At 39.9% G+C, this 27,165-nt stretch overlaps 2 protein-coding genes across 4 annotated transcripts in view; one reads left to right on the top strand and one right to left on the bottom strand.

Annotated features, from left to right (window-relative positions):
- Positions 1 to 27,165, bottom strand: part of LOC149313945 (oxysterol-binding protein-related protein 11-like) — a 67,830-nt gene that overhangs the window by 19,258 nt on the left and 21,407 nt on the right. For both annotated transcript variants that reach the window (XM_089520201.1, XM_089520202.1), the window contains exons 2-7: positions 15,737 to 15,805; positions 12,364 to 12,539; positions 9,448 to 9,527; positions 8,646 to 8,825; positions 6,884 to 7,085; positions 778 to 923 (exon numbers count right to left, since the gene is read on the bottom strand). In XM_089520201.1, coding sequence (XP_089376327.1) covers positions 778 to 923; positions 6,884 to 7,085; positions 8,646 to 8,825; positions 9,448 to 9,527; positions 12,364 to 12,539; positions 15,737 to 15,805 — 853 coding nt within the window. The remainder of the gene's footprint in view (positions 1 to 777; positions 924 to 6,883; positions 7,086 to 8,645; positions 8,826 to 9,447; positions 9,528 to 12,363; positions 12,540 to 15,736; positions 15,806 to 27,165) is intronic.
- LOC149313944 (glycerol-3-phosphate dehydrogenase 1-like protein) overlaps positions 26,061 to 27,165 on the top strand; it is a 65,491-nt gene continuing 64,386 nt past the window's right edge. Inside the window, exon 1 of one of the 2 annotated variants that reach the window (XM_089520205.1) lies at positions 26,061 to 26,132. The gene's annotated coding sequence lies outside the window, so the exon portion shown is untranslated. Of the gene's footprint in view, positions 26,133 to 26,999; positions 27,068 to 27,165 lie in introns of those variants that run through there. The other variant, XM_089520206.1, reaches the window with a different exon arrangement.

Genomic DNA, 27,165 nt, shown 5'->3' with positions numbered 1-27,165 from the left:
AAGCCACACTCTAGTTCTAAAGACTGGAGCATGGCTTTGGCGCGGCTTCTGGACTCTTAGGACGCATGCATCATTTAAACAGCATAGCTCCAAAGTGACCAGAAGCAGCTTTATTTTGGCCTGTCTGTATGAGCCCTATATTAGATGATATAATCTCCTGTTAAAATGTACCATTTCCACCACCAAATTTAGCCTGAGATTTCTGATTCATATAGAGGGACTGTACTTCTACCCTTGGGACATTTTATTTTATCCTACTTTTCTTCTATCCTGAATAGGAATCAAGAACTCCTCTTGACAATCTGGTTCACACATTTTAAAGCATTATTTGAATACTAAAAGCAAAAATACTGGAGATAATGCTTAGCCAGCGAGCTAAACAAAAACACATTCAGAGACCTGCAGTAATCTGAATGTTTTGTATTTATGAATCAGACAGCTTGAGACATCTGGATATTTTTGTAATTTTTTTTTTACTGTTTAACCTGGGTTTTGCTTTGCAACTCTATTAAAATATGCTACTAAACCAATTTACTTTATGTTTTTACTAAAGTTTGTTTTTCCATTTTTTCCTACACTTGCTAATGACAAAATAAAATTTATAAAAAGGGTAAAAATTCTGGTACTGTGTTATTTCTTCTGCTTAAATATCAGCTGAAACCCAGAATTTTTCATGATTCAAAAATTGTCACCTTGTCATAAGGCTAAACAGTCCATTTCCTCAAATGAAAAGGTGAAAAGACAAAACACAGAGCCCAAGATTTCACATTACCTTACCCCAGTTAGCTGACTGGAATCTGAAATTGACTGTTCCTCTCTGACCGATGATGGCTTGTTTTGATCAGCTGAAAAATTTTGATCTGTTCCATTTCTGAAGTGGTTTGGCAGGGAGATCTTGGGTTCCAACCAACTGATACTTGTTCCTGAAGCGAAAGAGAGTTTACGCTGAAATTTACTCATCTTCTAGGAGTGGCAGGATTTAATAAAAACAGCAACAACAATTGTTGTCATTAGCTTTGCCCCCACCCCCTAAAAAAGACAAAAAGCAACTAAACTTGCTCAGCAGTAACAAAAAAAAAAAAAAAAAGGTAGGTGCAGGAGAACACCACCTTCTCGGATCATTAGAATGAGGCTTGTGATTGGACAATGACGACACCCACAACTTGTTCTGGAGGAGAAAGAGATGGTGTTATGAAAGGTGTAATCAGACACCAGATAAATAACCCAATAAGACTGGGTTGTTACATAATCCTTTTGGACAGGTTGCTGCACCAACATTCTCACAATACTATTACAGAAAAAAACAACTGCAAAATGTAATTTATTTCCAGGAAGAAAGGCTAATCCTAAACATATTTTTCCAGTGTTTTTGTTGGTTAATTTGTTTGGTGGAGTGGATAAGAGATACTACATTTTTCATGGAGGAAGCAGCAGTTTGCTCTATAGCAATGACTGGAAAGTCAAAGCCGTAGCATTTGGAAAACTGTCACCCATTCATTTAATGATTCTGGTATCTCAAATTACCTCCCAGCTAATCTATCAGAATGGATACAATTCCTCATCAATAATGAAAATGTTCCATTCTGTCCTCAAAGGCTAGTATACATAGACTCAAATGAAGTCCTAGTAAAAGAAACACATGCATAAACTTGAATAAAGGAACAGGCAGGTTGGGACATAAACATTACTGGTAACTTGGCATCTCTGGCTTACAGTGTTGGCGTCTAAGCTTAGCTATTAGACCATACAAAATGGAGGAATTCATTTAACAGCAGCTATCTGGGTTGACTGAACTTCTCATATTGCTAAAATGCTAGCCAACTGCAGCAAAGTGGGAGTATCAGAAGCCCAAGGCACTGAAGGCATTGAAATGGTTTTCCTATTCTGCATATCAATTGTGTGACATTTCATTTGAATGCATAACAATCACTGTTCTGTTTCATTAAGAGCCTCGCACTGGTTTAAATCCATTTTATTTGGAAAAAAACAAAGCACACTATGAATTTCATAGCAGACAAAGAATACACAAATTCAAATGGACATATTAAATACAAATTAAAACACACTATCTCTAGAAACAATCTGAAGGAAAATGAGACCTAAGAACAATCTTCCTGTGCCGATGTTGAATTTTGGGGGAGGGAGGCCTCATACTAGGGGTAGGGGTAGGGGTGGGGTAGAGGGTTTTGAGTCCTTCTGCACTCACATTAAGAAACTATTTCCATAATTTTCTAATCAGGTACTGTACACGACAGCCACATTTGAGGCTTTCTAGTCTTGGTAAGGAGAATTATTATTATTATTATTAACCTTTATTTATAAAGCGCTGTAAATTTACACAGCGCTGTACATACAATCTTTTAGTTAGACGGTTCCCTGCCCTCAGGCTTACAATCTAAGAAGACACGGCACAAAAGGAGAAGGGAGTGGTGGTGGGGAATGGGATCAGGTCCAGCAGTTCTTCTCCACCTCTGAGGCCTGGACCAAGGCAGATGGACTGGAGGAAGGGCTTGGCTTCTTAATGGATGCTTAAAAGGAGGCTTCCTGGATCAGAGAGGGGCTCACCTCTGGAAATGCTTCTCTAAACAATATAGTCTTTACCTCAGTTTTGAAACTGGGTAGAGAAGTGATGAGGTGTGCATGTGGGGGAAGAAGGTTCCAGGAGTAAGGGGCAGCAAGCGAGAAAGGACGAATTCGGGAAGGGGCAGTGGTAGTCCTACACTGTGACAGGAGACATTGACTACCAGAGCAGAGGGTACGAGTAGGAATATAAGGAGAAAGAAGGTCAGATAAGTAAGGAGGGGCCAATCCATGGAGGGCTTTGAAAGTCAATAACAAAGGCTTGTACCGGATGCGGAAGGGGAAGGGGAGCCAATGAAGGGAGGATAAAAGAGGAGAAACATGGTCAAAGCGGCGAGCGGATGTGACAATACGGGCAGCTGAATACTGGACAGAGATTAAAGGATGGAGGTGTGAAAGAGGAAGCCCTGTCAGAAGGAGGTTACAATAATCTAGTCGCAAAACCACTAGGGCATGGACTAGAGTCTTGGCAGTAGAGTCTGAGAGGAATGGACGGATCTTGGCAATGTTGTGGAGAAAGAATCTACAGGCCTTGGCGGTGGCCTGGATCTGGGGAATAAATGACAGAGAAGAGTAAAAAATCAAGCCAAGACTGCGGGCTTGATGAACCGGTTGAATAGAAGTGTCGTCGACAGAAACAGAAAAGGAATAGTGAAGGGTGGGTTTAGGTGGAAAGACAAGAAGCTCAGTCTTAGACATGTTGAGCTTCAAGCGCCGAAGCCGCATCCACTGAGAGATGGCAGTCAGACAAGAAGAAACTTGCTGTTCAAGCCCCGTCGAAAGGTCAGGGGTGGACAGATACAGCTGAGTGTCGTCAGCGTACAGATGATAGGAGAAGCCAAAAGAACTGATGAGTTTACCTAGGGACAGTGTGTACAGAGAGAACAGAAGGGGACCCAAGACAGAGCCCTGGGGAACTCCAACAGATAGGGGAACAGAGGATGAAGTCTGACTACCCATGACCACTGCAAAAGATCTGTCTGACAAGTAAGATTTAAACCAGTCAAGAGCAGAGTAGGAGAACCCAAGGTCAGAAAGTAAATCAACCAGGAGACAGTGATCAACAGTGTCAAAGGCCGCAGACAAATCAAGAAGAATAAGACTAGAGTAGAGGCTGTTTGTCTTGGCCCGCAAGAGATTGTTTGAGATCTTGGTGAGGGCTGTCTCTGTAGAGTGCCGTGGGCAGAAGCCAGACTGGAAAGGGTCCAGGATGGAGTTGGCTTCAAGAAACTTAATACAGTGAGAATAAACGACCCGTTCTAGGACCTTAGAAAGAAAAGGAAGAAGAGAAATTGGACGATAGCTAGACAAAGAAGAGGGGTCGAAAGAAGGTTTCTTCAGAATTGGGGAAACGAGAGCATGTTTGAAGTCAAAAGGGAAGGAACCCATAGAGAGAGAGAGATTGAAGATATAGAGGAGCGAGGGCAAAAGAGAAGGGGCTATAGAGATTAGGAGATGGGAGGGAATAGGATCAAGAGAGCAGGTAGTAGGTTTGGAAGAATTTAGCAGCGTAGAGATTTCATCCAGAGAAACAGGGGGAAACCCAGAGAGTTTATTAGTAGAAGGTACCAGGAGGTTAGTGGTAAGGGGCAAGTCGGGAGGAACTATTTCAGATCGAATAGTAGTGACTTTAGTGATGAAGTAGTTGGCGAAGTCAGTGGGGGAAAATGATGAGAAGGCAGGGGGAGAGGAAGGTTTTAGTAGTGTGTTGAAGCAGGAGAACAAACGCTGCGGACGCCTCTCATTAGCGCAGATCAGCGATTTAAAATAGTTCTGTTTTGCCATAGACAGAGCGCGTGAAAAAGAAAAAAGGATGAATTTATAATGAATGACATCGGCCGGTTCTCTAGACTTTTTCCAAAGATGTTCGGCTGCTCGAGAGCAGGACCGGAGGAACCTGATAGTGGAAGTGAGCCAGGGCTGAGGCCTAGTCATAGGGGAAGACATGCGTACAGATACATGAGCAAAGCTGTCGAGAGTTGAAGAAAGAGTGGAATTAAATAAAGACATTGCTGAATCAGGAGAGTCTCCAAGATCAAGAGAAGAGAGAGATGAATTCAAAGTCTTACTGAGATGGTCAGAGTTAACAGACTGAAGGTTGCGGAAATGGTGCTGGACAGTACGACGAGGAGGTGGGATATAAATAAGAGTAAAAGAAATTAAATGGTGGTCAGACAATGGAAAATCAGATACCAGGTAGTCGAAAATGACACATTTAGCTGCAAGAATTAGGTCGAGACAGTGACCAGAAGAATGGGTTGAGGAGTTAGAATGAGGCTGAAGGCCAAAAGAAGCAAACAGGGAGCTAAGGCGAGATGAAGAAGGATTGTTGGGATTGTCAAGGTGAATATTAAAGTCACCTAGGATCAGAGAAGGGACTTCATCAGATAGAAAAAACGTTAGCCAAGATTCAAAGTCAGATAGAAACTGGGTAGCAGAACCAGGAGGGCGATAGATGACAGCAACCCGGAGCTATAAAGGAAAAAAGAGTCGAATACAGTGGGACTCGAATGAAGAGAAACAATAGCTGGGGGGGGGGGGGGGGAGAAAGAACTTGAAACTGGCAGGAACTGGACAATAGTATACCGACCCCTCCTCCTCGACCCTCAGGTCGGCTTGTGTGAGTGAATAAGAGACCGCCAAAAGAAAGGGCAGCGGAGGTAGCAGTATCATAGGCCGGGAGCCAGGTTTCAGTAAGAGCGAGAAGGTTAAATGATCTAGAGAGAAAAAGATCATGGACAGCAGTCGCATTCGGAGCAACAGAGCGACAGTTCCATAGTGAACAGAGGAATGGAAGCTGGGAGATAGGAAGAGGTCAAATAGGGATCAGGTTAGGAGAGATGCGTGGAGCCATGGGAGGAAAGGATTTAGTAAGCGATAATCAAAAGAAGAAAATATAACAATGACAAAAGTAGCAATATAATAGCCAACTGTACTTGGTAATATTGCCTAAATATCACAAGGCACAAGAGATTTAATAGAGAAAGAAGGGGTGGGATTGGAAGCCTTTGCTCAAGGTCCCAGCTGCTGAGAGTGATGGAAGGAGAGGTGGCTGATGGATGCAGGGAAGGAAAGCTCTATCCTTTGAAGCAGGCCCGATAGATCCGACTCAATCTTCAGATGGATGTAGGAATGGGAGGTCCTTTCCCTTGAGGCAGGCCTAGTGGATGAAAGTCACTCCTCAGATGGATGTAGGAAAGAGAGGCCCTTTCCGCTGAGGGAGGCCTGGTGGATGAAAGTCACTCAAGCTTACTCCCTTCAGTTCCAAGTAAGGTTGTTCAAATCAGTGGCTTCATTATTCAGTCACAACACTTTGAAAAGAACAGTCCCTTATCCCTCAACAAAGGAAGTAACATTAGCTTTATACACAGTACCAACATTTTGGGGTACAAGCTCCATACAAAGAGTGGGATGCAAACCACACTGTCATGTGGGCAAAGCCATAATCCAAGTGTGCTGCGGCCTCAAAGGAGACCATAAATCATGAGACAGCTTAGTGATTCTTATCTCATTGGTTTTTTCCCCCCAACTGTTGATTGCTACATTCTAGTTTCTTTAGTGCCTAAATACCCTAAAGGCACCAGATCCCATCTGATCTTGGAAGATAAGCAGGGTCAGCCTGATTATTACTTGGATGGGAGACCACCAATGGGTTTAAAGCAATGTCCTTCTAATTGCAAGCATTAGGAGAAAATGATTTTGAAGACGATTTCTTATCTATCACTATTCCAGAGATGATAGGACTACACTGTAAAGTTCTTACTTCCATTTCCTAGAAAATGATATCAAATACCTTTTAAGATAAGAATTTATGAAGAATATATTACGGTAAGTGTCAGTATTGCACTCAGACTTCCCACGAATTTATGAAATACCATGAAATATGGTGTAGTGGTTTGAGCACTGGAGTATGACTCTGGACACAAGGGTTCAAAATTCCCCAGCTCAGCCATGGATGCCTACTGGGTAACCCTGGGAAAGTCATACTCTCTTGGCCTCAGATGATAATGGCAAACCCCCTCTGAGGAAACTTGCCTAAAAAACTTCATGATAGGTTTGCCTTAGGGTCTCCATAAGTCAGAAATGACTTGAAGGCACACAATAACAACAACCCCCTAAAATAAAGGCTAAACAGTACCAACAGTTGTTTAAACCAAGCATAATCCCAAATTCAGAGTAATGCATGTGCATATGGTACATCCTAGATGATTAGCAATTGCCTAGAGTTATCAATAAAAATAAAATACATTACTTTTAATTTTACCTTAAAATAATAGAACATAACAGAGCAAACATAACTCACCAGTAGGCAAGGATCCTTTCTGTTGTGATGCATGCTGTAGCTGGAGAATGTGGAAGCAATCATTTAAACAATTCATGGTTGCCATAGAAGTTGCCTTGAGCATCAACAAATCTTGGTCCAAGGAAGAAAGATGGCCAGAAGCAGGAAGACATTCTATGCTTCTCACCAGGTCTCTCTGCTGTCCCTCAGCTTGATACATCTTCTACACACAACCAAATCAAAACAATGATTTTAGTTATCTGAAACTTTAGCAAAACCCTAATTTGGTTAAAACACTTTGCTATTCAAATTAATTCAGATTTAAAAGTCTCAACATAACCATTCCTTTGCCGTTTATCCGAACTTGTGATAATCGTAGTCGTTTGAGTGTTGGACTGCAACTCCGGAAACCAGGGTTTGATTCCCCACTCAACCATGAAACCCACCTTAGGCAAGTCACATACTCTCAGTCTCAAAAGATGGCAATGGAAAACCTCCTCTGAACAACTCTTGCCAAGAAAACCCCATGAGAGGTTTGCCTTAGGGTAGCTGTAACCTGGAAACGAGTTGAAGGCACAAAAGAATTTCTTCAAGACTGAAGAAGCATTATGTGTTACAGCATAACTGAAATTATATTTGCTATTCTGCTTTCAGTAACTTGTCAAAGTCCTGGGACTGCACAACTCATCACGCACAGAACTCGTTCAAAATGATGGATGGGAATCACTTGTATCCTCATTGAAGGAAGCCTTCCATATAGCCCAAATCTTATCAAATAAGATTTGTTATCAATGCTTCAAGGGAAAGGGAAAGAGAGAAGGAAGACTATGAGACCCACTGAGGTGCTACTCTTTATCTCTTAACTGTATTTAAGAAATCAGGAATGACTATGCCTCTACTGAGCCTTAGCATTATTCGTTGTTATTATTGTTGTGTGTGTCTTCAAGTTGTTTCGGACTTATGGCACCCTAAGGTGAACATATCATTGGATTTTCTTGGCACAATTTGTTCAGAGGAGATTTTGCCCTTGCCCTCTTCTGAGGCTGAGAGAATTTAATTTGCCCAAAGTCACTCACTGGATTTCTAAGGTTGTTGGAATTTGAACCTTGATTTTCAGAGTTGATGTTCAACGTTCAAGCCATGCTGGTTCCCTATTACGTGTTTACCAAGAGCTAAATAGAAAAAGGCATACTGGATGAACACTGGAGAAACTTTTACAAGCCCAAATTATACTATTCATAGTACTCTTTGTAAAACGTTGCATGCATCTCTTTAAAAATTTTTCTGTTACACCTATCTGTTGTCTCAGAACAGACTTGAGTTCTGTTTCTAAAAAGCCATGGGGATATGCAAAAAATATACAAAAAGAGAAATAAATATTATAAATGCTTTTCTACAGTGTATCCTAATTAGTGTATTCATCTGTTTCAGCATAAAAAGACATAAAGGAAGCCTATAGCACCTTTGAGATGAGAAATGTTTCGAGTATGAGCATCTGAAGACAGACTGGAGTCCAGGAAAGCTTAAGACAGCATTTCCTTTTTATAAGTTCTCACTGACTTCAGAATTGCTCAGTGTCACAGGATTCCTTTATAAAAATTTTTACATTAATATAGATCAAACAAAACACCTGTAACCCCCAACAAATACTGAAGAGTAGTATGTGTACATCTTGAACTATGAATATCTAGAGAACTTATTTTTGTATGGTACAGAGATTATTTGCATCCAGAGTCAAAGCAATCTTCCAAAAAAACCAATAATAGATTTTATTTATACTAACCTCTCGTACATCAATTAAGTGGTCTGGCTGCAGAATGGGAATTCTCTTCCCAGTTGGTAACCGGTGATGGCCAACATTAAAAAAAGAAGCTGCATTTTGGCTGGGCCTTCTCTGCACCCCAGGAGAGCCACTTCCTTGAGATGCAAGGGAGAAGCTGCGAGATTTCAGAGGAGGATTGTTCTGGTGAACAAATATATACATTAGAAAATATTTACAAACTAATTAACAACATCTCCACCTTTTCAGACTACGTACGTTCTTAGATATACAGTGGACCCTTGCCTTATGCAGAGGATCTGTTCCGGACCCCCTGCATAAGGCGAATTCTGCCTATGCTTGAGCCCCATTCATTTGAATGGGGCTCGTGCATGCGGCAGTATGACAGCGCACGCATGCCCCATTCATCTGGATGGGATGCGCTGCCCTTTGCGCCCCGCGCGCTCCCCGCAGCTTGAGTGTGTGTTAAAATATACTGTCAAGAATGAGAAAAATCTGAAAATTTGCTAACATAAATATTTTCAGGTCTTGACCAAACATGAAACAATGTTCAAACCATAGAAATGGCATCCATCAGCGTTGCTTACCCTCCCCCCCCCCCCCATGCCCTCATGGGCATGAACACACTTTTCTCTTTTGTGTTTCCTTTTCTGACTCCAGAATAGCCAGAAAGATACGACAAGTGTGTCTCTATATCTGTAGCTTAACATTAAAAATACAACTAAAAACAGACCATTTTAAAGAATCTTATGATCATTTAAACAACTGTAATTCCACAGGTTACAGTATGGGTTACAGATAGTACCTTTCCAATTGCTTCAGTATGATGCTGTGTACATATTTGAAGCCTGCTGACCCAGTGCTGCCGTTCTTTGGCATCAGTAGCTGGGTAGAAGAAAAAAGAAAAGAAAAGTCAGACATAAGCAACAAAGAAATACAGTCATTTATTTCAGGTGGAGTTCTGTTTAGGCATCTTCACTTCCAGCGTGAAAAATGTGGATAGGTATGACCTGAGCCATCTCTCTCTCTTAATCTGAATGACTGCATTTTATCTCTGTACATGCATAATTCACTGCAAATGATTCTGCAGCACACTGCAGACTATGGTATGCTTAGTATTAGAGACCAAAAAAGAAACAGATCAATGTTGAATTATTTCCCCTCAAGTAAAAAAACAACACATCTGAAACACAATTCTTTCTGTACTTTGATATAGACAGACTTAATAACAGTGGTGTCACCTGGTGCAGTAACTCATGGTGTTACCCTCCAACCAACCTCTTCCCATAACATACCATAAAGAATCCTTAGTAAATTTTTGTACTGTTATTCATAAATCATAATGCCCACATATCACTGAATCTAATGGTAACAGTTGTGACATAAACAACTAGGAAAATTTAAAAATATACTTTTAAATTACAATATCATCAGCACAGCACAACATATGCATCATTTGCTAAAATTTGCTAAAACTGAATGCTTTTAAACAAAATATAAATAATATAAAATTAACATTTTAATTTTTTAAAAAAAAGATCTGGAGCCTCTCTTTTCTCCTCTGCCTCACCCTTTTCATGCCATCTCTTATAGCATTGTAAACAGAGACTGGCGAATGCCACAGACCATTTCTGTCAAAATGCAGATATTTGAAAAGCAGTGGTCACCCTCTCAGGCTGTCACCTGGTGCAGTCATCACACCACTAGTGACATCACTGATTAATAAATGAGCTAAAAGAAATAGGTGCTATGTGATGTTGTATATAAACCCTTTCCAGTGATTAGGTAGGGGAAATATTCTTTATATTGTTTCCAGGTACATATGGATGGACTCTATTAAGGAGATCATGGATATGAATTTGCAGGAACTAAGCAGGACAGTGGAGGATAGGGAGTCTTGGAGGTATCTCATCCACAAGGTCACCATGGGTTGAGATCAACTTGAGGGTGGTTAACAACAACAACCATATGTTTTTAAGAAGAATTGTCATTATTTTCATTTCTACCTATATAAATTTGTATCCATTCTTAAAGGACCTTTGGCGGGAAACATTTGAGGCATCTCCATGGCACTGTAAAAGATCTATGGCGATACAAGTTCAGATCCACCCCCATTCTGCTCATGTTCTCAACATGACAAAGCAAGAGGAAAAAATTACAAGATTTCTGTGCTGAATGTGAAAATGTTGCTTCATAAGTGACTTCAATAATGAAGTGTGAATGGGTAATTATGAGTGATCTTTAATATAACAGAAATATTTCTGATGGCAAAAGATGGGTTTGGAACAAAGACCCAGATCCAACATTTGCCTGCTGCAAACAGAAAGGTTCCTTCTATCTGTGCAAGATTTCTGACAAAGCAGTACTTTGTCCTGGTAAAATAAAGAGGCAATTGTAACTGATTCATTCTTCCAATCAGCAGTTCCCTGTCTCCAAAATACTATTTCAGAGAGTTGGGGGTCATCTAATGCAGCAGGTAAAATGGTATAGGAATGGGAGAATGGAAAGATGGAGAGGTGTGTGAGGGGGAGAGAGAAATCGGTCAAAAATGGCCAGAAAAGATCACCTTCCATCAACTGGAATATTCTGAATAAAACTTGTTAATACTAGCAGAATTAAATGCTGGATCTAACCTGATGGCTTGCATCCTATTAGTAGTCTTCCTAGACTGGAACCATCAAATTAATTGTTGAAAAGTCAGTCAATACTTATGTAAATCAATTAATTCAACTAGTTTCCTCAAATTGGGACTACTAATAGGAGACCAAGTAGGTATTTGTTTAACTGTGAACAGAAACTATAGGAGGGAGGATACTTCCTCTTTAACAGATTGCCAACTTTCACATGATGAAAGAAAGATGCAGTATATCTGTCAACAGTGGTATAAGGACTAACCAGTTCCTCAGACTTTCAGAGACAGGCTGAAAGTGAACACACTGGTTCAGGCATCTTTCAGATGCTTATCTTAGTGTTCATATCTGGATTCTAACAGCTGCCCTCCCACACCTAAGCTTCATCTCATTCTGTGTCTCCCCCTTCGAAAAAGGCAAGTAGGAAATAAAGAGAGGATACACCTATTAAGAGGCTTGGCTACATATCTACACATCTTAGCAATAAATTCATGCCTACACGCAAATGTGCAAAATATGAAGGCAGCTCTGATTAAGCCAAGAAGAATCAATTATTAGAATCATAGAGTTGGAAGAGACCACTGGGGACATCCAGCTGTCCTGCTGTTCTATAAATTCCACTATTTATCTAAGCACTTGAGTGAGACAACCGAGAAAGAGCATTTTTTTCTTAGCAATCACATTTTTCTGCTATGTTTTTTGGTACAGATCTTCCAAGCTTAACAGCACACTAATAGATGAGGAAATGAAATGTGACAAAAAGCATCACTCTCCACAAATTATGAATGCTTCATAAATATCTGCAATTTTAAAAGTAACTATTAAACTCGAGTGACTACTATTTATATTATGGTTATTTCAATTCTGTAGATAATTTCACTTTTTAAATAAAAAAGAACCATATACATAATTTCAATCCCTTAATTTTTCAATAATATATTGTATGCATTCAGATAAAGCAGCAAACAAAAAGATGACACTAACACATACACATGCACACACATGTATATACAGCACTAACCAAAGAAGAGGCAAGATTGCTCCCCAGTGGTAAAAGAACATAATGCAACCCAGATTTACAAAATTCTTACCTCTTAGTTTATACTGTTCTCCACTGGCAGCATTCACTGTGAAAGTATGGGAATCCTCATCACTAGGGGAGATCACAGCTCCTGCCAGCTGTAAGGTACCTCTGGGCTTTTGATTTCTGGACTGCTCATTTACAAAATATTCCAAGAGGCCAGCTTCATTGTTTAAGACAAAATACCTGTAATTTTAAGGAAAGCAGAGTGTAAACATCTAAATGCAAATCCTAGGTTGTGAAAACCTCCCAAATAATAGAATTTGCATTCAAAATTTGCTATCATCAGCGACAGCAGTAAAAATGCAGATGTGATGCAGGAGGGGATAGATCTTCCAAGCTTCACAGTACATAGGGAGGTTGGGAAACCAAACATGACAGAGGCTTCATTCTCCACAAATTATGAATGCTGTCTAAATATTACAAATTCTTTTGTCCTCCTGCAGTTTCTTCTGCTCTCTGAAACTGTCCTTCAGAAGGTTGGGGACTCACTAGAAAAATGAGGGTACAGTACTTGCACTAGAGAATACAGAAGAGGAGGGAATAAGCAAAAGCCACCTCCCAAGCTGTTTTGGTGAGATCACTGCTTTTTGAGGAATCTGGATCTTTTATGTTTATCAGTTTTAACAATCATCGGTATTTTGCACAACATTCCAGCTATGACTGGTAAACAAATTGTGAGATTGCATTATGACATCAACACTAATTGACCACATGAATAATGTAAGACCAACAGGTTGAACAAACACCTCTGAAAAACACAGACTTGGAAATCTGTTTCTAACACAGAAAATTGCTTTGTGGTAATTAATCGACTCATTTTTAACGTATGACCTAAATCAATGTGATACATCTAATTAGAGTAGATCCACTGAATCAACAGGAATTTAGTCAACTCCCATGTAAGTTACAACAGGTCTTCTCTGATTGAAATTCTCAACTGGACTTCAGTTTATGAGTTTTAATTAGCACTGCAATACTTGCCAAATTGGCTGGTCAAAAATTCTGTGATGCCAAGAACAGGCTGTGCCTGCCATGGAGACATGTCAACGAGCTCACCATACAGCCTGAGTTTCTTCTTGCCAGTTCAATGACTCATTCTTTCTCCTTTCTCCCTCTCTCTCTCTCTTTCTTAGGCACTCAAGGAAGTCCTTCTATCCTAAAGGAACTCTACACATGCTCAGGGCATCTTGTCCTTTAGTTCACTATTGAAACCTTTTTCTCTCCTTGGAATGGAACTCTTTTATTTTCACAGATATATTTCATCTCCAGTATGCCAGAATTATTGAGAATAAAAAACTGGCAATCCATGTAGCTCACAGCATCCCAGAAGCCAGATAAGCTCTTTTTCTGACGTAAGGTCAAGCTTTTACATAGAGAACGTTCAAAGGTTTAAGTAAGCATGAATAACTGAGCAACTTGCCAAAGCACTATTGTGACTCTACCAGTGAGTTAACTTTCCAGCAGCTGACTGTTTAAATGTGTTGCAGAATAATTTGATTCATTATTTCATTGCCAGCCAAACTACATAATGTGCTTGATCCATTGTCATATCTGTACTAACATTTCCTTCCTGCATGTTTCATATCACCTCATGATGGGATACTTTAGACTAGAGAGACAGTAATAACAGGGGCAGTATGTCTACCACAATGCTTTTCTGAAATTCAAACTCTATGCAAGTTTTCAATAAAATTTTTAAAAGGTTAGGAACTATAATCATAGATCGCATGTGGTTGGCCATTAATATACACAATGAAACATTTTTCAAGCCTTTCAATGCCTCTAGAGTTCAATGCTAGGCAAATGGAAGGATTATAAAATGCACTCAAGTCTATGCTCTGATGGAGGTTCACATACATGATCAAATACTACCAGTAGTAAGGAAATATCACAGCTTCCATTTTTAAAAAAGAGACTTAATTAAACTGATAGTATATCAATTGTCAAGCTACTAATACTGGGGCAGCTATAACAGAACAGATGCAATAGTTTTGTGCAGGTGTATTTTAATCACTCCCAAAACATTAATGAAATTAACTGGGAAAATTCAGTACTACAGAACAGGCTAGTTGTGAGCACACTTAAAATTTCAAGCTCCAGTTTGAAATCAGGTAACTAACATGGGAGAATTCAAGCAATACTTGAGGATGAAGCAAGCTTATTTTCTGCTGTTCAAGAGACTAAGACATGGAGCAAACTACACAAAAAGAGATTCCATCTAAATGTTAGGAAGAATGTCCTGATGGTAAGAGCTGTTAGACAGTGGAACACACACCCTCAGAGACTGGTGGAGTTTCCTTCTTTGGAGGTTTTTAAACAGAGGTTGGATGACCATCATTTGGGGGTGCTTTGATTGTGAGTTCCTGCATGGCAGGGGGTTGGAGTGGATGGCCCTTGTGGTCTCTTCCAACTCAAGGATTCTATGATTCTAATACAGTAAAAATTGAACTAATACACTACACTAATAGTTAAGGAATACACTAATACATAAGGACTCTTTTCCTTATGGCTCAGCAAACACCACTAAGTACTATACTGAGGGAGAAAGGTAAGGTGAGGGAGCTAATTCAAGACAAAACAAGAAGCATTTTCTGTTCAAGTACATACTTTTAGGAAACTATATAAATAAAGGGAAAGCATCCCTAAGGCTCTGTGAAAGTTGGATAACATTCTTATTTTGGAGTAAAAAGTAAGACTACGTATACAGGTAAGGTGCAGCAATATTGGCCATCCTCCAAGTATCGTTAGATATATTAAAAGCAAAAATTTCATGCCTTTTAAAATATCCTTCCAAATGTTCAAAAGGAAACTGCAATAGTGATACACTGAGGATGCAATTCCAAGCACAATTACCTGGGAGCAAGTCCCCACAGAAAACGAAGAGTCTTGCTTCTGAGCAGCCATGTTTAGGCATGCCCTATAGATACAATCCAACACATGCCTCTGAATACTAACTATAATCTTCAATAGGCTACCGTTTTCTATCATGTATAAAATACTTTTCTAAAATGTATAGGATTCAGTTTAAAATCAAAACACGCCTCACATTTGCACTTAACATTTAACAAATGCTCTAATCTACACCTGTTTAATAGGCTTCTTTCCTCTGTATTATCCCTTGAAAAGTAAAATAGACAAAACCTGCAGATAAACTGAGAAATTAACAAGTGAAGAAATTAATGCCTTTTGCTAATGAAGGAGATTATTGGCCCATTTCAGATTTTAGCTGTAGTTTGATTTCCTGCTCTAAATTGAGCAAAAGAAATTCAACCCTATAAGCTTTGCAGAATTTTAAAACAAGTCATATGGATCATGATTTAGACAACTTCATTTTATCAACCAGATAATGAAGAACTGAAATTTTAAGAAATCAGACTTACCTGTATTGCCATCCTGTGACTAGATTTGTATATTTCATTAAGTAGCCAGAAATATTTTCCATGTGATCACTATGACAAAGGTAAGAACACAGCCCATTAGATAAAGACAAATAACGGCAATTAAAGCACCTCACATAGATGTTCTGCAGTTTCATATTTGCAGCCTAAATAATCTCTCAGTAATTTTATTTTTAGAAGCTGGCTTTATAATTCAGCCCAAATGTCAAATGACTCTTAAGCAGAGGTTGTTGCAAATGTGCTCTCTCCTCTCCCTCTCTCCCTCTTTCTGTCTTTCTCTTTCTGCATCTCACAATAGAAATGCCTTGAATACTCCAACTAGGCTGCATATTAAGGGGAACCATTTCCAGCATCACTGATGCAAAAACCACTTTCAGTCTGTAATAAAATTACTGGGCACCTCTTGACACATTTATAAAACGTCAATATTATGATTAAATTACTCAGCATACTCAGGGTTTCCAGTTTCCCCACAAGATTACTTTTGGGCTCTTGGACAGCTTTTTTACTATGAAAATGTTCTTAGGTGAAGTTACAGGAAGAGGCTTAAACAGAATTAAGGGAAATTAATCACTGGACACTACCAATTAAGGAAAAAGGGTTCTTTTTTAATTTCTAAACACACATGCTATAAATCATGAGCTACATTGGAAATGTATATATAATTCACCCACAACAATATAAAACAAGGCTACAAAATCCCTAGCTGTTTTAAGATAATAATATATCAGATCATTAAGGCAAAATACCAATAAACTAAGGAGCCACTAGTTAACCAAGGAGCCATGGCTACCAAGTTTGGAACAAGCCCTAGATATTAAAAGTAAATTCTCAGCAATAGCAATAGCAAGTACATTTCTATACTGCTTATCGATGCACTTAAGCACTCCTTAAGTAATTTACAAAGTGTAAGCTAACTGCCTCCAACAAGCAGGGTACGTACGCATTTTAGTGACTTATGGAAGGATGTAGGGTTGAGTCGACCCTGGAGCCCTGCCTGGGATTGAATTCACAACCTTGTGACTATGAATGGCTATGAATGTCTGTGTATTGGTATTTAACCACTGTGCCACCAGAAACCATGCTTAGAGGCGTACTGCTTTGATTATTCATGCTGCAAAAGGTGAGGCAAATGGGCTATATAGGTGCTTGTCTCATGAAGATGAGATATAATCATTGAAATGTAACTAATGGCTATGAGACTATGAAAATATATCCACAGCTTTCCATTCTTCAGTCCATTATCTCCCATCAGCTGGTGCTATATAAAGAGTTAACATGTTCATTGCAGTGTATGCAAGCTTACTCAAATGTAATCCCCCACTAATTTCAATGGGATTCAATCACAGACAAACAGGTAGAAGAATTTCAACCAGTTTGTATGTACTACACTGACCTTACTTTTACATTTTGTTATTCCCTGAGAGCTAAACCTAATAAAATAAATTGGTCTTTTGGAAGGAAAAAGAAAAGCAGTTGAAACCACATCTGCACAACACAGAACGTTCTCGGAAAAGAACGGCAGAGTTTGTGTGCTTACAAATTCCAATTCCATTTCAAATCTACTTCAGGCACGGTAAATGTATACCACCCACCTTCAACTATACTACTTGCACATGAGATTGTAGCTTTCACATCCTTTTACCACAGTTCCCATATATCAAAGTATTCTGATAACAAGCTACTAGCTGCCACCTTTAGAGTTCCTCAAGAAATTATATCACGAAGGACAGTAGCCACAATGGCAAATCTGCTCTGAACAAAATTTGTCAAGAAAACCCCATGATAGGGCTGCCATAAATTGGAAATTACTTGAAGACACACAACAACAACAACAACAACAACAACAACAACCAGAACGAGATGATACAATGATAATATGACACCTGAAAGGATTCAAGACACACAGTGCACTTCAGCCCAGTAGATCAAAGGCTGTTATAGCCCACTATTCATTAATAAGATCTGGATATATTTCAACATTCAGCAACATATGCAAACTGAATACTATAAAAGTAATGTACAGAAGAGATAACTACAAATTTGGGGGTGAAAAGAAGGCCAATGAGTTGTATTTTTAAATTCTATTCTTTGTAGGTTTGCTTGTTGTTGATGTTGTGTGCCTTCAAGTCATTTCCAACTTACAGCAACACTAAGGCAAAGCTATCACTGGGTTTTCCTGGAAAGATTTGTTCAGAGGAGGCTTGTCATTGCCTTTCCCTGAGGCTGAGAGCATGTGACTTGCCTAAGGTCACCCAGTGAGTTTCATGGGTGAGCGGGGGACTGAACCCTGGTCTCAGAGTCATACTGCAACTGCTCTACTAACTAGACACCACCTCAAAGGAAATATCAACTAAAGGAAATCTTATTAATCAGATCTTGTAAGAGGACCAATCAAATTGCTTCCTGCAGTTCTGAAATGTCAGTCCCAGACCTACTTAAACTGGAAGGGACACCATCCAAGTATTTCAACCTGTAGCAGGAAACTGCCCAGCCAAGTAATTCTATCCTGTGGCCACTTGAAGAGCAGGCCATCCAGAACTGAATACCAGGAGCAAATTATTTAAAATCACTTTAAAGACCAATGAAAACCCGAGATTAATATGCCCCATGTTCCTTAAGCCATCCAGCTGCTCTACTAACTAGGCACCACCTTAACCAAGTAAGTAAGTGCTGACAGAGGTTTGCCTGTTTTGTGTGCAGAAGAGCCTGTCCCAGATACAACGCTTAACTGAACCTTTTTACTAAATATAATGACCTATTTTTTCATTTAGAAGATGACATCAAAGTGCTGCATATACAGTTATATGAATAATTGAAAAAGCATAAAAAGAATCAGAAACACTGCTCATCTTAAGTGTGGGACCAAGCAAGTCACCTAGCAGTGTAGAGACCCATCGACATTTTCTGTGTTAGATGCCATAGCCCACTGCCCAGTGACTTCTCCCAGTGAATAAACATAGGGCAGCTTTGCCAGTTTGTATAAGAATGTCTGGGGGATTGTAGAATCCCTGCTCAGTTTACTGTTGTAATGACTTAATCACATGCCAGTCAGAGGAAAACCTGTGCAGATGGCTGTGGTTCACTGATTGTTTAGCACCCAATTAAACTGTTGCAAAAATTGTTCCAGTAATCCATTACCCCTCACTCAGTTTGGCCTTCAATGAATTGACAAGACTTACTATTTATAAAGAATCTATTATTGGTCATATGTGACTGACTGTAGCTTTGTATTACATTGATTCTTGTCCACTTGACCTCTCTATATTAAAACAAAATCCACTACTGTACATTCCTTTCTTGTCTCTGTTCTTCACCATTTCTGTTCTTGCCTATTTTATATTGCACCCAAATTTGTTTCTCTACCACTCATCAAAATGAGGCATTTTCCAAAAGTGAATGGGTGTGGAAATTTCCAATAAACAGGAAACATTAGTGTCTTTTATTTTAAAAAAAAAAAACTATTCACCCATGGTCAACAGTTGTTTATCTATTGTCACCAACTGTTCAGCAATTGGTCTACTCACAGTAATCCAGGCAATTGAACACCCAAAGCTGTAACAGTATCTCTCTCTGAGTAATCAAGTCAAACAAAACAGACTGCGTTATCTTCTGGCATATTCTGTTTTAGCAAACTCATCATTTTGGCAAAGACTATGTATTCATTGTAATAACACATGGACAAGTTAAGCAAGAGCAGTATACATAGCAACAGAATTTAGTCAGTTTGTATATAATCAGCGGATATTTTGGTTCTTAACTTTAAATTTTGAAGATATTGTACAAAGTCCACAAGTCAAATGAATGTGGTAGGGATGGTGGGTATATGTATCTTCAAATCACCTGAAATTACATGAATATTATTACGCTGTGGAAATCACTGAAGCTTCTTAGCTGAAAGTCAACTACTGTATCTAAAAAATGATAGTTGACCTTTTATATTAAGCAACTACAGGGATAAAAATTGACTGAAGTGTTACTTAGGTCCAAAACAACTGAAGAAATAATCCAGATTAAGGCCGTTTAACTGTTCTGGTTCAATGCTAGGGAATTCTAGGAACTGTAGTTTTGTGAGACATTTAGCCTTTTCTGTCAGAGAGCTCTCATGCCACAATAAACTAAATTCTCAGTATCCCCTAAGCACTGAGCCAGGGCAGTTAAAGCACTCTCAAAATTGATTATTTCTTCAGTGTGTTTTGGACCTTAGACACTAAGATCACAGCCTTACAAAGACAGAGAAAGAGATATTAAAGGAAAAGGAATTAGGAGGGAGACAAGGGGGGAAAGAGGCAATCTCAGGCACTAAATTATTGTTGTTTTGTACTTTCAAGTCATTTCTGACTTATGGTGACCCTAATGTGAACTAGATACTTGGTTACAAAGTGCAGTGAGTACCATACATACTTGACTGTAACACTGACAGGAGGGCAGCTTGGGGGGCCAAAATTATGGATTTTGATATGATCCATGGATGTCAGGGTAAAACGGTGCCAACGAACTTACAAAATTCCAGCAGGCATAACTGTTTGTGGCTGGATGAATGAGAGAATAGAAGGGGGTCAGTTTCCAGAACAGATTACGCTCTTGCCTTTCACCAGGGGATGGTGTGATAAATGAGGTCCCCCATTTATCTGAGGACTTTCCCAGATAAAGGGTTAAATGTGAGGAGGAGTTGCATTTTAATGAGGGTTTATATCACAGCTGATGAGATGCCAATTGACCAATTAGATTGGCAGAACTGGGAATTTTTGAGAGACTTCTAAGGAAAGGTTTGTTTGTTTGTTTAAAAAAAAAGTCTCCTTACACCACACGGTTTGAGGTGGTTTTTTTTTTGGTCGGCCTTTAGAGCTGTCTGCCCTGAGGTAGATGACCAGGAGCTAGTAGAGTTGGACAATGGAGTCCAGGCTCCCAGCTACCTAGAAACATCAAAGACTACAAATCTCAACTGAGCTGTACACAGGATTAGGAACATGTACTAGCTAGTGGCATTAAAAAATTTGGTTACTTTACAGACTTGGCTGAAATGACTGTATTCTGTAACTTACATTATCTGTGCCTGTAGGACAAGGGGTTCTGCATGTAATGATATCCTTTGCTCTAGAATTCCTTAGTTAGAATAAAGCTTTTCTTTAAGGGACCTTGCCTCTCTCACACGCATTTTTCACATGCCTTTAGCTCAGTTAGTTCTTGCCTAAGTTGGCAAGGGAAAGTATTTGTGGAATCACTTAGTAAAGTCCTGGTGTGTTGCTAAGGGAGGATCAGGTAAATCATCAAGTGGTGGCAGCTAAGGGAAAAGGGTGGTCTCAAGGGGTCCTATCCAGCTCAACAGGAGTGGAAGGGGGATCCAGAAGACTTTCAATCATGACTTCTGTGGGCAAAGAGTCATAACAGGGTAGCAGCCCACAGAAATCATAGCAGATGGATCGATTTATTAAAATAAGAGTCAAAGTACAATACATACACTGACCCATGGATAAATCGACTCAGGTTTTTGGGGTCAAAATTTTCACCTAAATTTCTAGACTAGCATATATAATATATTCAATAGAATTCAAAGACATAGCAGTGCTAGCCTGGAATATCAGTATGCAAAGGGGTCCTGTAGTACCTTTGAGACTAACTGGGCAAAAGAAATTTTGTTGTACAAGCTTTTGTAGACTTTGTCACACCATCCATCTGAGGAAGTAGACTTAAGATGTATCCACACTGAAGAATTAAAGTAGTCTGACACCACGTTAACTGCCATGACTCTAACCTACAGATTCCTTGGATTTGTAGTTTGGTGAGGCACCAGAGCACTCTAACAGACCAGGCTAAATACCATACCAAACTACAAATCCCAGGAATCTGTAGGGCAGTGTCATGGCAGTTAAAGTGGAGTCAAGATGCTTCAATTCTGGATTTCAGCACAGTGGGAGGACTACTACTTTCCCCGCCTCTGGTGGACATGGCAGTGGCAGCTGCTAACTTGAAAGGGCTCCCAACTGACTCTGGATCCAGGTAGACCATGAGGTGTTTGCCTACTGCTTCCTCAATCTTCTCTCTCTCTCTCTCTCTCTCCCCCCCTCCCACCCATGGCATTAATTATTCCAAATATTAAGAAACACAACCTCAATTACTCCATGTATTAAGTAATACAACAACATATTTAGATATAATACACAACATTACCCTGCTAATACAAAATCGGAGAGTGTACCTACACATTGGGGCTGGACAGACAGGGAGAAAGGGGCAACAAGACACCGACCCTTTCTGCCCCTGACAGAGGCTGCAGCAACCAAACGGCACAGCCTCTGGGAAGCCTAAAAAGAATCCACTCCTGGCGGGTTCTTTTTAGGGTGCGTGCGGGGTGCCATTGTCGCATGCACCAAAGACATGCATGCGGCACTATTTGGATGCTGCGCCACACGTATGTCATCATGGCAGCCCCCGTGTGGATGGGGGCAAGCCTAGATGGTGCCAGCAGCACGTGGTAGGGCTAGGAAGCATGCAGACACTCCGTTCTCCCAAGCCCTAAAATCGGCCCCAGGCTGGAACATGGCAGCAGTCTGTACCGGGCCATTATTTCTCCAAATGTGTATTTTCTAAACTTCATCTGTCAAGGTGAACTGAACACATGACAGAGATCTCTTTAACAGTTCTTGCACTTTTAAATTCCCATCCTGTCCATTATTCCCTATCCTTATGGGGGTGGGGGGGTGTACAACCTAAAACAGCAGGAGGGCAGGAAGCACCGAACAGGCACAAATTATAACAAGGAGCACTGAACAACTCTAAAGTGTAGGATTTCAAAAACCAACACAAAAATATTGCTCTAGCTGGAAAGCTGTTTTTCAAGGGTTCTCCAAATGTGACACGGCTGCTTAACTTCTTGCCCAAGGAGAGTGGGTCAAAAGCAATGCAGGTAAAGGGGCATGGCATAGCCTGTGCTGTAATGTATCTGTGTATGTAGGCAAATCCTCACGTCCTAAAAAGTCAAACAGTTCACAAGTGGTGGAAGTTGGGATAGATAGCTGTCTTGACCCACTGATACCACATAGGTCTGGGGGCAGCAGAAGAACAATGCAACTGTCATGGCACAATTCGTACAGCACTGTGCCCACAACTAGGAGAGATGAGGGTGTGGACTGCTCCCAAGAGACAGGCACAGACTTTCATGCCTTCCTTGGCAACTGTCCATGCTTCACATTTTGAAACCCATTGATCTAATGCAATGAACCTTACAAAACAGCTCTGTTCTAAAAACAGTAAAAATTATTTATATCACAGGCAGGAAATGCAACATCAGAACCACTGTGAAGTACCATTAGGAAAAAACAGAGCTCCAATCCTGTGGTTCAGCAATAAAACTAGTGTACAGGTCTATGGCAACCCATATTCCTAAGTACTGTTGCCTAGCCCTTGTCAAAATCAAAACACAAAAGGAGGAATCTTGCTGGAAAGAAAGCAATCAGATAAACGAATATTACTGTCTTCTCAGTGCTGAGCAAGTCTGGAACGAATGAACAACTTCCAATCAATTTGCAGCTTTGCTACAAACCAATTACATGACTTGCTGATGTGTACTACTTAGTAAGTAGATTTCCTGTCACTCTTTGAACCAGTTCTGTAATGTTCTTGGAAGATAAATTATAGCAAAACAGAACAAACAAACCAGGGTAAATAAAGGTTAATCTCATCTCAGTTATAAAAATAGACACATTTTAAACTAAAAAAGTGGTAACCCTTTCCCCAACTTAGTGCTATCCAGATACCTTGGACTGTAACACCATCATCCCAAATTAGCACAATCAATCTGTTGCATTGGCTGAGGCTAAAGAGTATTCTATTGAGTATATTTGGAAAGTATCATGTTGGACTGCCTTAGAACTCAGGATTTCTCATTCTGTATGTATGAAGAACTTTCTGAAGAACACAACCTAGCCTCAAATGACAGTCTAAGGAAGCAGTTCCAGGAACTAATCTAAACTAGAGATTCCTTGCTGAATCTATTTTTCACACAGAACTCACTCCTGAAAGGTATTAATGCATCTATGCTCTTTTCCATATCACAGATAGGATCTTCTGAGGCCCTACTAGGTCTTCTACAGCAGCATGCAGCTCCAAGGGCCACTTCACATAGTATGTGATAGCAAATGAACATGTATTACCTGTGCAAAAGCCAGAAACAATGGCCAATTTCAGCTTTTAAATGCACATGTCTACATAGAATCATAGAACTGTAGAATTGGAAGAGACCACAAGGGCCATCCAGTCCAACCTCCTGCCATGCAGGAAATCTCAGTCAAAGCATCCCAGCCAGATGGCCAACATGTACACAACTCATTTAGGCTGCCACCTTTTATATGTTTAATTAACAGTAAGCCCTGCTGAATTCAAAGGATTCTGTTGGTGAGTAAAAATGGAAAGAACTGCATTGTTCTCTTTGTATTCTGTGGTCAAGTTTGTTAAAGATTAAAATTTAAAATATGCACCTGAGGGAGGTGTGGGATTCACGTTCAGAATAAATTACTCAGATGAAACCCTTACAGGACCTGTGGCTCCTAAGTCAAAAAGGAGTTTAGCTGCTGATAAGATATTACTACTATTTCAGTCATCGTGATAATGCTAACAGCTTTGATCTTTACTACTTTGGTCCTAAAAGTTCTTCAAGAGATAGGATAACTTCACTTGTTTACTTAAACTAGGACTCAAATCTGCCAACAAAGTGAAAACATCACCATGCAGCAATTTTAATGGAAGTTTAAATCAGAGCTGAGATACCTGTGGCATTACAGATATTACTGGATTCCAGCTCACATCAGCCCAAGACAGCCTTGGCCAATGGTGAGAGGTGATAAGATTTGTTGTTGTTCATCCTATCCAATTTCCAGCCAGGTTCCCCACTTATGATCTATGTATTAAACGCATAGACCATTTGCTTTCTTAAAAAATCAAAAACAAAACCCCAAGTACAAGGAAGTATCATCCTCAGAGAGTCAGGTTTGAAGCAAATAGTATCTGGGCCAGGTTCTTGGAGAGGAGCATCCTACCAACCCTTGTCAGCTTGATCCTTGACCTTGATGGTAAATAAATGCAAGCAGAAGGGGATAGGCTGGCTGCATCCAGGAAGTGATTAATGACTGTTTGAGAGAAGAAGTTACCTGAGTCATCTTGAATGAGGCAGTCATGAAAATTGTTCCCAAAGAAAACCAGTCCAACCTACTAGCAACATTAATGCTCAAATATCAATATACTCTTTTTGGGCAAGATACTTGAGCAAATGTGGCTACATAGTTTCAGGTACAGTTTATCTGAACCAATTTCAGTCTGGTTTTGAGGTATAGAGATCATCTTGGTCACATGAAAAACCTAAGCAAAGAGGAGAATGGCAAATGAAACTCTGCTAATCTTCCTGGACCCGTCAGCAGCTTGCAGGGTTGTTGTGGCAACCTTCTGGACAGAATGGAGTCAATGATCTTACTTTCACCTAGAGAGCTGGTTCCACAAGGTGGTTCTGGGGGACTAGTGACCAGTTGCATTTCTGCCATGCTGTCTTATAGGCCATGTTTTGTTTTCTCTCTCATGCTGAAAGAGGCCCTTCCACAAGATTTGGATAAAGTGCCATTTGTATGCTGATCACATCTAGGTTTCTCCTTTTCATGAAATTAAGGTGAGACAATGAAAGTACTGAATCAGTGCTTGAAATAAATAATAGAGTAGTCAGTGATTCCCAAACTTTGTTCCCCAGGAGTTTTGGACTTCATTTCCCAAAAGGGACAGCCACTTTGGCTGACAGTCAGGAATTCTGAGAGCTGAAGTTCAAAACATCTGGACAACAAGAGTTTGAGAACAACTGGAGTAGATGAAGCCTAATAAATTCTCACTAGTCACTACTAAGTTTAAGGTCTGGCAGTCTGAAGCACACTCAGTAGGACTAATCCAAGAGAACATGCATAGGATATGACTCCTTGTGAGATAGATTTTCAGCTTGTCAGACTCAGACAGTTGCTTCTGAGATGTTTACTAAATGAGAGGGCATATGAGATTACTCATTTCAGGAACAGATGCTTGAAGCGATTGGATAAGTATGCCAAATCATGCTGTTTTCCCAGTGCTGGGCAGCTTAAACAGCACTAAACAACCTTCTGCCACACTAGTATGACAAATCTTATATGCCAGTTCAAATTCTCAAGCCCCAGAAGGTCATCATTACAACTCTGAAAGCAGTGGTCCGAAGGGACTTTGGACTTTAGCTCCCAGGATCCCAGACTATTGGCCAGCATGGCTGAGACTTCTGGGAGCTGAAGCCCAAAATCTCATAAGGGGCAGTTTGGGAGCCATGGTCTTAGAGAGTCATCTTCAGTTTCTGGAGGGTCACAGAGGTGCATTATATGTAGGTATGCATTATTTCTATAATAGTGTGCATGCATGTTACAGATTGTTCTTTTGCAAACAAGTCAACAAATACACAGTGGTTTAAATGTAGCCTTAGGAGAAAATACATCCATACTGTTAAGCATACGATCTAAAGTTCTCACAGCAGCTGACTACTTAACATAATACAACAAGCGACTATTTCTGTGAAGACTGGGATTGGCTCAAATACATTTATTTATTTATTTGATTTATATCCCATTTTTCTCCTGGGATCCAAGATGGCTATGTAATGTAAGCTCTCAGATGCAAGAAAGAGAGAGTGAAGTTGCTTACTGCTTTGAATAGGAAAAACTGAAACAACATGAACATAAAAATAAGAAACAACAAAAGAAAGGAATAAAAGAAACTTAGAAGAATGTGAAATCACCTAAAGCAGCATGGAAAGCATGTTGGAAAATGACAAAAATGAACCCGATATATCAGTCACCATACTAGACTATAGCCTACTGAAATGAATGCTAGTTTCTTCTCTTTATGCACTTAAGATCCAGATCAGAACTACACAGAAAGTGTTGGTTGGGTAAGTTAAACATAAGACAAATATATATCATAGGCATGCCACCTTAGGACAACAGAAAGGAAAGTTACTAAGGTGGCGGAGTCACAGAAACAAAGTTTTCATCAAGGTCACAGAAGACAGATTTTCAGAAACTGTTGCCTTAAATAGAGTACCCAAAAGCATTTCAACCAATAACTTCACAGGATGGAAACCTAGCCAAAAGGTGGGAGGGAGTACCCTGTTGATTGGCAGTTTATTCTTGATGTCACAATCCATCCCATCACCCAACTATGAGCTGTTTTCTGAGATTCAGTAAAAAAAATATTGAAGAGCTGGACTGAAGAAAGAGCAGAGGAGAAACCACCATGCCTGCCTCAAAACAGAACCTTTAGGTAAGGATTCTTAAACCAGAAAGAAAAAAGAACCTTGAAGACTTGCATACACTGTTGTGGCATCAGCTTTTGTCACCCAAAGCTCACTTGGTCAGATT

The sequence above is a fragment of the Sceloporus occidentalis genome, unplaced genomic scaffold (genome assembly GCF_023333645.1).
Source record: "Sceloporus occidentalis isolate IW3139 unplaced genomic scaffold, rSceOcc1.0.p SCAF_4, whole genome shotgun sequence".
NCBI lineage: Eukaryota > Metazoa > Chordata > Lepidosauria > Squamata > Phrynosomatidae > Sceloporus > Sceloporus occidentalis.
This window is presented reverse-complemented; position numbering and strand designations above follow the sequence as displayed.